Below are 13,547 nucleotides of genomic sequence, written 5' to 3' on the forward strand. Positions count from 1 at the left end.
TAACTTAAAGATCCTTAAAAATAAATGAGGTCATACACAATTTTTGTCCTTTAACTGATTTTCACTTCTATGGAAAAATCCAACGTTTGAGTGTTTCTACTACAGATATGTTTTTCCTCTCTTATTATTTCTTTCTCTGTGAGAGTGGAAGAAGTTTTACACGAGAATGCAGACTTCCTAATTGGGGGCTTAGGGACTCCTCAGGGTATAATCTGTTTCCCTCTTTATATGTGGATTTTCTATGCTCAAAAACTTCATTAGGAGAAATCATCCAACAGCTGACCCAGACTTACTCTGTGAGCTGTGGCACAGAATGCAAAGGGACAAGGAAGCAGGGGTGTCTGAGGCAGTGTTGGGAGGACAGAAGCCAGGGCTTCGTGACTGCTTGGGGTTCATCCTGGCACAGAGTTATTAAAGTGATGAGACACTGCAAAAGGCAGGACCGGCCAGAGAGCATGGGGGAACTGGGCACTGAGCATTCACTAGAGAAGGAAGATAACATAGAACAGGCAAATGACTGGCTACATGTCTGGTCAAATAGCATGGGTTCCATGTTCTGAAAAAAGAAATGGACATAGTCAGTGTAGTAACTCGGACAGATCTAGACTCTAGAGAAAGTGTTTCAGCTATAGTAGGGATCCACGACCAACAGTCCACATGGCGGACTCTTCCTGACATTCAGAAGTGAAAAACCAGTAGTCATCTCTCTGAGGACCCTCTGTGCTTTGTTGCATCACATAACCGGAAACGTAAGAGAGCAGTTTACAACTCATGGATCTTCCTATTCTGCTTGAGGAGTGGGCAGCTAAATTCTAGGTCCTATTTCCAGAACTAGGCTCTGTAGTGGGTAGCCATTCCAGCCTTGGCCTGGAAGTTCCAACCCTCATTGAGGCTTTGGTAATGGTCATGCCTACAAGACCGGCCTGAGAGAGGACGCTGAAGGATCCAAAGGAGAGGGATCTCTTGGTGCTGAAACCCAGGAATGAACAGTGTTCTCTCTCAGCCCCGCCTTGTAGGCGTGACCATTACCGAAGCCTCATTGGGGGTTGGAACTTCCAGGCGAAGGCTAGAATGGCTGCCCACTACAATGCTCAGCATAGATTATCTGAAGGAATAACATCTCTGTGTCTCTTTTCTTATTTAACGTTCTTCTGTAATTTCCAAAATTCACAGCCACCACAAATGACTGTGAGGGAAAAGTCATTAAGTACTAAACCTTATCATTGTGGACAGTGAGAAAGATGTTTACAGTTACCATTGACTTGTGATTACATAACTTTCAATTTCACATGGAATTCTTAACAAGAAAGTATCACTGTGGCTTGGGTGAAAGCAAACAGTGGGCACCATGGCCAGGCACGCTCACTCACCTGGGTTATGGCCGGCACTCTTTCATATCTCTTAAGTGTGAAACACTGTGAGATGAGGTCAGCAGCCCTTTCCACTGTTGTTTCCTCTGGATCAAGTTTTGGTGGTATCATTTTGTCCCAAGGAACAGTTTCAAATGCTCTGGGGAATTATTAAATAAGGACACATTTAATAAAGAATACACAAAGCACATATTCAGAGCAGGGTAGGAAGACCACCCAATTTACAAATAAATTACGTCTTTCAAAATCGATTTTGGAGGCCAGGGTATTGATCAGGCGGGCAATCTCTATTTCCCTCCGATCCCCAGCTTTGTAGCAGACAACCTGCTGTGGCTTCTCCTTCCTCTCTGTCCCCATTCCCAGGGCACTAAGCAGATCCTTGTGACAGACCCAACTTTTCTCCTTCCTATGGACTCTTTCACCCCTCACGCTTCTAGGTCACTCCCATTCCATCCTTTTAGCTCCCAATACCTAGACATATATTGTCTCTGGAACTCCCATACCTGGAAGGGTATCAGTAGCACTCCATACCATGCAACACACAACCACCACACTTTCCTAAGATCCAGAGAGGGCACTCCAAATCAAATTAATGAAACACTCACCCAAAGAAGACAAGACCTATATCAAACCAAGAATTATAATCATTCTAAGCCCAGATGCCTAGATGCCAGCATAAAAATACAACGACAGCTATTAACACAATATGTCTCCACTAAAGGCAAGCCAGACTGCTACAGTAGGCAAAGAAATGCAATATAGCTGATGCAGAAGACAAGAACTTCAAAATAGCTATTAGGAATGTGTTCAAGGTCCTTAAAAGATGACATGAACACATCTATTAATGAAACATATGAAAACACAAGCAGTGGGATGAAATAATAAAACAGTTCAAAACATGAAAGTAGAAATTTTCTCACTAAAGAAAACCCAAAACTGAGGTAAAATTAGAAATAAAAAATTTAGGAACTCAAAAAGGAAGCTCAAAGGCAAGCCTTATCAACAGAATATTAGAGATGGAAGGGAGACTCTCAGGCATTGAAGACAAGATAGAAGAAATGATACCTCACTCAAAGAAAATATTAAATCTAAAAAAAAAAAATCAAGGCACAAAACATCCAGGAAATCTGGGATACTATGAAAAGACCAAATTTGTGAGAAATGGGGCTAGTGGGAGGAGAATAAACCCAAGTCAAAGACATGGAAAATATTTTTAACAAAGTCATCAAAGAAAATTTCACTAACCTAAAGAAGAAGATGCTATCAAGATAGAAGCATACAGAACATCAAATAGACTGAATAAGAAAAGAAAGTCTCCACAGTACACAATAATCAAAACACTAAGTATACAGAACAAAGAAAGACTATTAAAAGCTGCAAAGGAAAAAGATCAAGTAACATATAAATGCATACCTATTAGAATAATACCAGAATCCTTTAGGGAGACTCTAAAAACCAGAAGAGCCTAGACAGATAAACTGGAAAATTCTAAGAGACCACAGGTACCAGCCCAGACTACAATAACCAGTCAAACTTTCAGTCACCATAAGTGGAGAAAGACATTTCACAATAAAACCAAATTTAAACAGAATCTATCTATAAATCCAGGTCTAAAGAAAGTGCTAGAAGAAAAATTTCAACCTAAAGAGGTTAACCACAGGAATAAATAACCTCAGACCAGCAAATCAAGAGGGAGAAAACAACTCATGACACATCAACAAAATAGTGAGAATGAACAAACATGGTTCATTGGTAACTCTCAACATTAGTGACCTCAATTACCAATAAAAAGACAGAGATTAACAGACCAGATTAAAAAAAATATAGGATCCATTCTTTTGCTGCATCCAAGAAACATACATTAACATCAGGGATACACATCATCTCAGTGTAAAAGCATAGAAAAAGATATTTCAAGCAAATGGACCTGAGAAGTAAGCAGGTGTAGCCATTTAAATATCTGACAAAATAGAGTTCAAATCAAAATTTATCAGAAGAGATAAGGATGGGCACTACATACACATCAAAGGAGAAATCCACCAGGAGATATTGCAATTCTAAACATCTATGTACTAAACACAATTGTATCCATGTTCACCAAAGAAACAACACTACAGCTAATATCACACAGTTATAGTTATGACTTTAATACCCCACTCTCACCAATAAACAGGTCATCCAGACAAAAACCAAACAACAAATTGTTGGAGCTAAATGGTGTCACAAACCAAAAGAATATAGAACAGATATTTACAAAACATTTCACACAAACAAAAAAGAATGTACCTTCTTTTCAGCAGCTCATGAAACTTTCTGCAGAATTTACCATATAATGGGAAACAAAGTCTTAATTGATATAAGAAAATTGAAATAATGCCCCGCATCCCATCTGAGGAGTACAGATTAAGTTGGATATCAGTAACAACAGAAACAACAGGAAGCTTACAAACTTGTGGAAACTGAACAATTCACCACTGAATTAAAAATGCAGCTAAACAGATATTAATAAAGACATTAAAAACTGTTTAGAAAAGAATGAAAATGAAAACATAACATACCCACACTTCTGGGACACAATGAAGTTGCTTTAAGAGGCAAGTTCATAGCACTAAGTGCCTACATAAAAATTAGAGAGGTCTCATATTAGTAACATAACAGCAAGCCTGAAAGATCTAAACAAAAAGAAGAAATAACACCCCAAAGGCATAGGGGGCAAGAAATAATCAAAATTAGGGCTGCAATCAACAAAATAGAAATAAACAAACAACAACAAAAACCATATAAAAATCAATGAAACAGAGATGGTTTCTCGAGAAAAATCAATAAGATTGACAAACCCTTAGCCAAGTTAAGTAAAAGGCAGATAAAGTAAACTAACAAAATTAGAGATGTACATAACAAAAAACACAGAGGAAAATCATAAGAACATACTTTAAAATCTGTACTCCACCAAATCGGAAAAGCTAAAAGGAAATGGATAATTTCATAAAAGAAACCCTACTACACCCAATAAGAAACTCTAAAAGGAAGCCCAGAGGCAAGCCTCACTAACAGAATAGAAGAGATGGAAGAGATCTAATCCAATTATTGGCCAAAGGGGGTACCCCATGGCAACCCCTAAAACAACCCAGGCTATTGGCAAGGCTATTGGTTACTCTTTAGAAACTGATGGTAAGGGCCTGTAGCTGAAGACAACACCTATACAACTCACTGAATATGGTGAAGTAGAGCTGGCGTCTAAGTAGAGCTCTCACCCCACATGCTAGTGTCTTTGGTATGGGAAGGTGCTCTGCATGCTACCAAAGAAGAAAGGTAAAAACCAACCCAGCTATAAACTCTTATATCTCCAATGACGACCTGCCTGTAATATGTGCTAGTACAATAGTGGTACCAAGTTTGTGGGAGTAACCAACCAATATCTGATTGGCTTTAAGGACCACTCTGTGAGACGAAGCCCATTTGCGACACGGCCTAGGTGACGAAGTTGATCCTGGATAGGACAGGATAGGGGAAAACCAAATGTTACTGTTTGGTTAAAAGAATGCAGCAATAAAATGACTCTTAATGACATTCTGCTGTACTCATAGATTAGTGTCTCACTTCCTCCTCTTGCTGTACATGGCAACAAATATAGAGACTCACAGCTGGACAATGTGCAGAAAGTGAGAGACCTTGAAACACTCAGTCTTAAGTGGGATGCCACCATTAAATTCTTCCCCTATGGGTTCACAGAACCTTGGGGGAGAGGAAGGAGAAAGATTGTAAAAGCCAGAGATGATGGAGGACATCAAGGAAACAAGGCCTTCTAAACACAGCAGGACCAACACACATGAACTCACAGAGACTTGGCAGCATTCACAGGACCTGCATGGGTCTGGGCCAGATAGGGTAGGGTAGTAGGGTTGAGAGGGGAAGCGGACATAAGCACTCATGCCTAACCCAGAAACTATCTCCAACTGACAATTGCTTTCAAATTAAAAATTAGTTTTCTTCAGCAGAGTCTCTGTTGGTATGTAAATGACTCTTAAGTGTAGGCTCCATGTTTAGCTATCAATGGCCAACACATAATGAACTCAATAACATTTTTGGAGGTTCTTTGTATATAGTGCTTTGTGTTGTAGCCCACTAGGTTTCCTAGTGGCTGAATCCAGCAGGACTGCACGGGAGGTTACTTGGACCGGTGCCAGGTGTTTGTAAGGGTCTAACTAGCAAGGGAGAGGTCTTTTGCTCCACCCCTTGGCATTGTTATAAACAGATCTTTGGAATAACATTCTGGGCCTGTTTGGATAAGGATCCAGGTTCACCTGATCTATCTTTTGTTTTCTCTGTTTCTCTCCTCTCTATTCCTAATGTAAGTCTCTTATCCCTCATTCCTCAAGAGTTCCTGGGGTAAATAAGTGTGACAGGCTGGTCTGTCACAGCTTTGTCAGGACATTTTAAAAAATAGTTCATAACAACATCATATACGACTAGTAGGCATATTTCTAAGACTCCTGTCCCCTGGTGCTCACTACATAGATCCTTCCATTTTAATGAAGAAATGAAATGGAGGTATGAAATATGTCTGTAGTGTTCAATACATGAGGTGAAGCAGGCTGTGGTCATCATGGAAGCTCTGTTTTCTTATTCTCATCTATTGCTTCTCTTTTCTCCATGCCATACCAAGCCATGCCATGTCATGTCATTTTTTTTTTATCGTCTGCTATATCTCTTTAGTAGCTTGTAAACATACAGATGAACCTAATAAAGCATCCTTGGACCATATTTTACTTGATGTAGGTGTATGACATGTAACATCACCCCCCCTTTCTTCTTGAATAACATTGTTACCTTGTCTTCCAGGCCCTGCATTCTCCTCTCACTTCTATCTTGCTGGTGTGCCTTCTTAGGCCCTTTTACTGTATCTTTCTCTTTTCACCATAATTTAAAATGTATAAATAGCCCTGTAACTACATGGCTCCTTTAGTGTCCCCATCCAGTACCATCATTTTATAGACCTTTCTTGAAGCTGGATCTATCTCTCTAGCTAGAGTGTAGCTGAATTTCTAAATGGTCCTATTAAACTCTACAAAACTCTAGATTTGCATACCCTGTTGCCAATCTAAGAGATCCTGTTGGATGGCTAAAAAATATCTTTGTATCTTTTTGGTTTTTTTGAGACAGGGTTTCTCTGTGTAGCTTTGCACCTTTCCTGGAACTCACTCTGTATCCCAGGCTGGCCTCGAACTCACAGAGATCCACCTGCCTCTGCCTCCTGAGTGCTTGCATTAAAGGCATGCATCACCATTGCCCAGCATCAAAGCCTGCCTTTGACCCAAGACTTGCTCCATATGCCTTAGTGTTGTTAGGCAACAGTACCTCCATTCAATCCAGCTGTATAGGCCAAAGCATTCCCCCTGTCCCTTATGTACATTTCCTCTGCTTAGGGAGATGCAATGGGTCTGCATTTAACATTTATCCAGAATTCAGCCATAGCTCACAGTCTTCTCTGCTAATTGCAGCCTTCTCTGAGATAGCATTAACTCTTCCTCAGAAGATATCCATAGCCCAGCCTTTCTCCACATGTAACTCTGAATACATTAGCCACCACGACTTCTCCATAAAATATCTTGTCTTACCACTTTTTTCTTTTTCTTTTTGCTAAGATGAATTCAGTCAGAGTGACAATCATTTAAGTGCCCTGCACAGTTGCTCCCTCTCCCTCTGAAGGTTTCTGCTCACACCACATAATCCTGTTGATGACTCTCCATACCTCTTAGCTACCTCTTTCTTTTATTCATGGACTAACAGTTTTCAAAACCTAGTTCTGTTTGTTTTCTCATTAGGTTTTTTCTTACTGTCTGTTTCTCTTTAAAATGAGAACTCCTTCAAGAGCAGAGAACATGGTCTGTTTATTCACAGATGATCTCACAGCCTCAGACATAGATATGATATTATGAGACTGGATATAAGATCCCCTCATCCCAGAGTCTAGCTGAAGCCCATCATCAGCTGAAATGCAAGAATTTGGCACAATGAACATTTTCTACAAAGGGAGCCTACATAAATTTGATCTTCCTTATAATTTTATATAGATATTTCATGTTCAAATAACAATGAACCAAGCTTAGGGCTTGAATGCATGTGATCTTGTAGGACCTTATTCCTCCCCCCTCCCCATGTCACCCGAGAGTCTCAAACAAGACTCTGCAGTAAAGTCTATTCTACCTTCCTATAGTCTATGGGTCTTATCAACTGTAATCCTACCAGGTACTCCTGAGGAACCAGCCTGTAATCCCATTCACATGTCTTGGGAATCATTTAAAGATAATGACATTAAATCCCACCAAAGTCCATGGCTATTGTAGAATAATGGGCTTCTAGTCTCCTCCGAGGAGCCATAACCACACTTTGGTGCACCTTGCTTCAGTGACTCTTGTAGGGAAGACAACATCCATACTGCCAGGTACTCATTCTTCTAAAAGCTCCTTTCTCTTAGACCTTGTGCTTAAGGCCATGTAAATGATATATTTATTAAAACCTAACTCTGCCTCTTTCCTGTATCTATGTAATGAATCAAAAGTTTCCCTAAGGCATGGTCAATAAGTCTAGGAGAACTCAGGTTGCTAAAGGGTGACAGTGGGGTGTTGCTGGATGTTTGATCACACTGTGAAACTCTGAGACTGTGTTAATAAAATTAACTTTGGGTTAGAGGGCTGAGCCAGTGACTAGCTGACAAAAGTTAGCCATAGAGAGGACAGAGGAGCCAGGAAGTCAGAAGGATGCACAGGAAGGAGTAGGGAGGAACTTTGAGATTAGTGGTCTTTTTTGGTTTGGGATGAGTGGAGAGGCACTCTCTTTGCTCCAGCCAAAAAGGAAGATGAACTGATTGCTTCTCAGCTTCTCTGATCTAGCAGGTTTTCACCCCAACATCTAACTCTGGAGTCTTTATTGGTAACTATAACAACATAGATAGAAACAACAGTGGAGAGCTTGGCCTCTTGCCTCTGCCCCACAAAGTCTTGGCCAATTGATTCAATGAGTTGTCTTCCTCTAAGCTTTCTTTATTATTGTTCTCTGTGACATTGTGCTTTGTTGTAGAATATTATTTTAAGGGGTGTTATATTAGTTTTTACTCTAACATTTGCTTTAAGGATGCAAAGAAGTGTTGCATTGCTTTATGTTGTATTTGCTTAACTCTGTGAATCTGTGTTACTGTGCCTGTCTAAAATACCTGATGGTCTAATAAAGAGCTGAACAGCCAATAGTGAGGCAGGAGAAAGGATGGGCAGGGCTGGCAGGCAGAGAGAATAAATAGAAGAAGAAAGAGAAGAGGACAAGTAGAGGAGGATTCAGTGGCCAGCCACTGAGTCACCCAGCCAGCCATGGAGTAAGAGTGAAAGCAAGATGTACAGATGTAAGAAAAGGAAAAAGCCCAGAGGCCAAAGGTAGATGGAATAATTTAAATTAAGAAAAGCTGGCTAGAAGTATGCAGGCTAAGGCCAGGCATTTTATAAGTAATAATAGGCCTCTATATGTAATTGATTTGGGAGCTGAATGGTGCCCCCCCAAAAGAGCCCAAAAGAGTAAAGAGTTAAAAAAGCAACAATAATAGTGTTTTCTTCTCTCCTCTCTTTCCCTCCCTCATCCCCTCTCTCTCTGAATGTTGGTTGTATTGCCATAGTTCTCTTTTTCCCCGCCCACCACTTCTGAGATAGTGTCTTATTCTCCAGTTAGTCCAGGCTTACTTGGAACTCGTGGTAATCCTCTAGCCCAGGCCTTGAGTACTTGGATTACAGGTGTGAAAACTTGTCCTCTTCAAACCTTGATATGTTTGTTATTTAGTCAACATGAATAACTTAGTGCCTTTGTTTGATGTTATTGAATTATTAATATGATCCAGATCATTTTTTGACAATACACCATTAAACATTAAGAAATATACTTAAAATTTTCTCAATGGAAAAAGAGCTTACTTCTGTGTTGAGGTTTTGTAAAATGCATCCTTTATATTATATTTCTTGTCTGGCTGGAGAAGTGGTTCACTGTTATCCTACAAGATAGGAACAAGAAGTTAAAACAGACCAACCATGAATAGAATTGCTATATTTTCATATACACAATGTTTTCTAGATTTCCTTATTCTTCAAGATGTACATGATGACTTGAAGTATGTGCATGTATACATGGTTTAAAGATTAACAAACTCAAATTCCTTAACACATTCATCTCCATACAAAATTATACTTGGAGTCATTGAAAACACCTAAAATCTGTTTTTTCTCTTGAAATCCCACCAAACAGTACTGGATTATTAGCTATAGACACCATGATCTACATCATATCTCCTGAACATAATCATCCTTGTTTATATCTTTAAATTGTATCCTCTTATCAACATCTCTACATTTTTTTCTATACTTACTCCAATGCCTACTCTACTCTCAGCTTCTTTTATGGCTTTCTCAGATTCTATATATAAATATTTGTTTATGTGCGTGGTTTATTTGTCTTAGCATAAGGTTCTAGAGGTTGTTCATGTTGTTGTAAATAGCAGACCTACATTTATGGATGAAAAGTATTCCATTGTATGTACATATATCCAATTTTCTTTACCCATTCATCTGTAGATGGACACTAGGTAGTCGATCACATTTCTTTATAATTTTTTTCTTTACCTAGGTAGGGGCCACATGCCTATAATTCCACCATTCAGGCAATGGAGATGGGAGAATCAAGAATAAAAGGCCAGACTCAGCCACATAGCAAATTTGAGAATACCCAGGGCTACATGATATCTGCCTCAAAAACCCAATAAATTTAATTAAAATGAAAATAATTACCCTGTGTATAAATTCTGCATTTCATTATTTTCTAACTTTATATGCTTTAATCTTGCATATATTTTGTTTGATTTGGTCATTTTTTCTAATATCTTAAGATTGAAACATATCAATTTCTTTTCTTTTAAATCTAATTATGTAAGGCTAAATTTCCTTCTTAGCAAAATCTTAATTGCATGATACCCATTGTTTAGTTTCTTATAAGGCACATCTATTGGGAATTTATTTTCTTCCTTTTTCTTTGATCAAAAATTTGTTTATTTAGCATCTCAATACATCCAAGATATTTGGGCCCTCAAATATACCCACGTTCTAGACTTGGGAAAAGGGTAATTTACTTTGCAGATGGAATTAAATTGCTTATCAAGTGACCATAGAATGAGAAAAATCATCCTGGACATCCTTATGATACAATTTAAGCGTAATTGTTATAAAGTTGAGAGACCAGCACATTGATTTTTGGTTCAATGGCAGCCGCTCTTTACTCCTGACCTCCTGCGTGGTAAGATAATTTAGTTCTAAGCTAGACACTGATGGATAAGTTGATGCAGCAACAACAGAAGATGAACGCAGTTTTCATCTTTAAATGACTAAAATATTTTGGGATAAACTCATTGTATTTTTGTCTTCCAGTTTCTGATGAAAAATTAAAATATTCTAATTTAATTTTCTTTATCATATTTCAAGTTTTTTAAAAAAATCTTTTGTATTAGCAATTTGAAAATAATATTTTCATTCTCTACAAAAAGCCCTTTATCCTGGCTAGAATTCAGTGAGTCTTTTGAACTACAAATGTATGTCTTTTGTTAAAGTTAATGAAATTTCAGAAATTATTTCTTCCAAGTTTTTCTACTTTTTTTTCCTCTTAAAATTTTTGGACTCTAATAAGTATGTTTGGGTTTTTTCAAATTTCCTCACATTATATTTTCTGTTCATTTTTAGTTTTATTCAGCCTTCTTTAAATATGCTCCCCACTTATTTTCAAAATGTCAATACTTCCCTGGTCATATTCTGTTATTAAGCTCATGAATCTTTAAGATATTGAAACTTTTAGTTATGTAATTCACATTTTTTAAATATTTCATCTGGTCTCCTTTATTTTGGATTAATGATTATTTCTTTAAGTTTTATTTTGTTCACTATATCCATAATACCCGTGTCTCTTATCATACCTGCTCTCCTCAATTCTATACACTCAAATCCCTGTTTATTCATTACTTTCTTCTCTTTAGTGGCTGTTCTCTATGTAGGCTGGCAATATTTTCAGTGCTGGTTTTCTAAAGATATCTTTACTTTGGCTTTATTTTTAAAATCTTATGTTGTGGTGGTGGCTTAAATAAAATGGTCACCAAAGGTCCATAAGGAGTGGCATTATTAGGAGGTGTGGCCTTGTTGGAGTAGGCGTGCCCTTGGAGGAAATGTGTCACCTGGGGTGAGCTTTGATGTCTCAGATGCTCAAGCCTGGCCAGAGTGTCTCAGTCTCTTCCAGCTGCCTGCAGTTCCAGATGTAGAACTCTTAGCTCCTTCTCCAGCACCATGTCTGCCCTCATTCCACCATGCTTCTATGATGTAATGGACTAAACCTCTGAACTGTAAGCCAGTCCCAATTAAATGCTTTCCTTTATGAGTTGCCATGGTCATAATATCTTTTCACAGCAATAAAAACCTTAACTAAGACAGAAGTTGGTACCAGAAGTGAGTTATTGCTGTGATAGGCCTGACCAGGCTTTTGTTTGGAGGAATGTGGACTTTGGATTAGAAAAGTAGTTGAACAGTTTAAGTGAGGCTTAATGGGACATACTAGTGGAGCATGGAAGGAAGTGGTGTGGAGGGTGATCTAAATTGTGTGTGTGTGTGGGGGGGCTGGCTCAAGATGTTTCAGAGGAGAATTTTTGTATGTGGCCCTCAACTGACAATAGCTCCCAAGAAAGGGGTGGGACCCTAAGAGATCTTCCCCTTCCATGCTGGAATCATTTACTTGCTTGATCTTTTGCAGTCTTGTGTAGATAACCAGAACTGCTATGAGTTAATGTGTGCAATGGCATGTCATGCCCAGAGAATAGCATCTCATAGCATTCTCCCCATTGTCTGGCTCTTACATCCTCTCCTGTCCACTGCTTCTGAGCCTTGGTGGGGGTGGATTGTGACAGATGTCTCATCTAAGGTTAAGCACTCACAATCACTATTCTCTGTACTTTGAACAACAAAGACACTCTGTATTAATCCCTACCCACTCCTATAAGAAGCTTCTCTGACAAAGGTTGAATTTCACACAAATCTGACAGCACAAGGAAATTAGTTCCCAGAGGAGTAGAATCTCAAATTAGTTTCATAGAGAACTCAATCATAACACAGATAGCCTTATGTTCGTTTTCTATATTCTTAATTTATTTTTCATCTCCTCTACTTTGTTAAAAAATTGATTTTCCCTCACTTTCTAATTTCCTGAGATGTACCTTGTTTATTTCTTGAATTGACAGGTTTTCTTATGTTCTAACATACACTTTAAAGACAGGTCCTGTCTTCCAGGGCTTATTATAGTTGCCAGCTATTCATTTGACTACAACATTTTGATTTTCATCTGAACACTTTTTAGCTTCTTTTGTGGTTGTGAATTATTTGGATGATGGTTCATTCCATAAACACATCTTCCTGTTTCTAAATACATGATTTGGAAGGGTGTTTTGTTCTCTTATAATTGTTCTAAGCTCATAGACTATGCAGTTTATGAGTTAAAAATGTAATTTGTTTTATGACATTGTCTATAGTAATTTGTATAAATACTCCTGGAAAAAGGTATATGTGTGCATTATTTTTCATAGTTTTATATACCATTTTTCATAGTGCTTAAAATCTTATGAGTTTTTGTTCCTAGTAGGGTAAGCAGGTGTTTTATATCCATGCATTCAGGCAATCTGTCTTTTAACTGTAGAATTAAAATTTTACGTAGAAAGTAATTGCTGATTCTGAGTTTGAAACAAGCACCTCATGTGTTCTCCATGATCTACATGCCTTTGTTATAGTCTTTTTATTTTAACTTTGTTTGGATTGATTTTCTGTTATTCAATGAATTCTGTTGTTTGCCTATTGTTTTACTGTTTAATCTACAAATGGCAATGCGAACACCTATTTTTGAGGATTAAATATAACTAGTGCTTTTATTCTTCCATCAGGAAAGATGAAAAACATTTCCACACTTAACTTCTGATCCTGCTTCAGATGAATTATTCACTTATATTTTCATTCAATATATTTGTGTTTAAATCACCACAACATAGTTACTATTACTTGATAGAATCATTTATCCTAACTGTGCTCTTAATATAGTTGGTCTTCGTTCTTGCCCATGTCTCTG

General features: G+C 38.1%; 1 protein-coding gene across 1 annotated transcript in view; it reads right to left on the reverse strand.

Annotated features, from left to right (window-relative positions):
• Spata48 (spermatogenesis associated 48) overlaps positions 1–13,547 on the reverse strand; it is a 44,967-nt gene that overhangs the window by 19,051 nt on the left and 12,369 nt on the right. The window contains exons 3-4 of the mRNA XM_036201096.1: positions 9,326–9,402; positions 1,371–1,509 (exon numbers count right to left, since the gene is read on the reverse strand). Coding sequence (XP_036056989.1) covers positions 1,371–1,509; positions 9,326–9,402 — 216 coding nt within the window. The remainder of the gene's footprint in view (positions 1–1,370; positions 1,510–9,325; positions 9,403–13,547) is intronic.

The sequence above is a fragment of the Onychomys torridus genome, chromosome 10, assembly GCF_903995425.1.
Source record: "Onychomys torridus chromosome 10, mOncTor1.1, whole genome shotgun sequence".
NCBI classification, from domain to species: domain Eukaryota; kingdom Metazoa; phylum Chordata; class Mammalia; order Rodentia; family Cricetidae; genus Onychomys; species Onychomys torridus.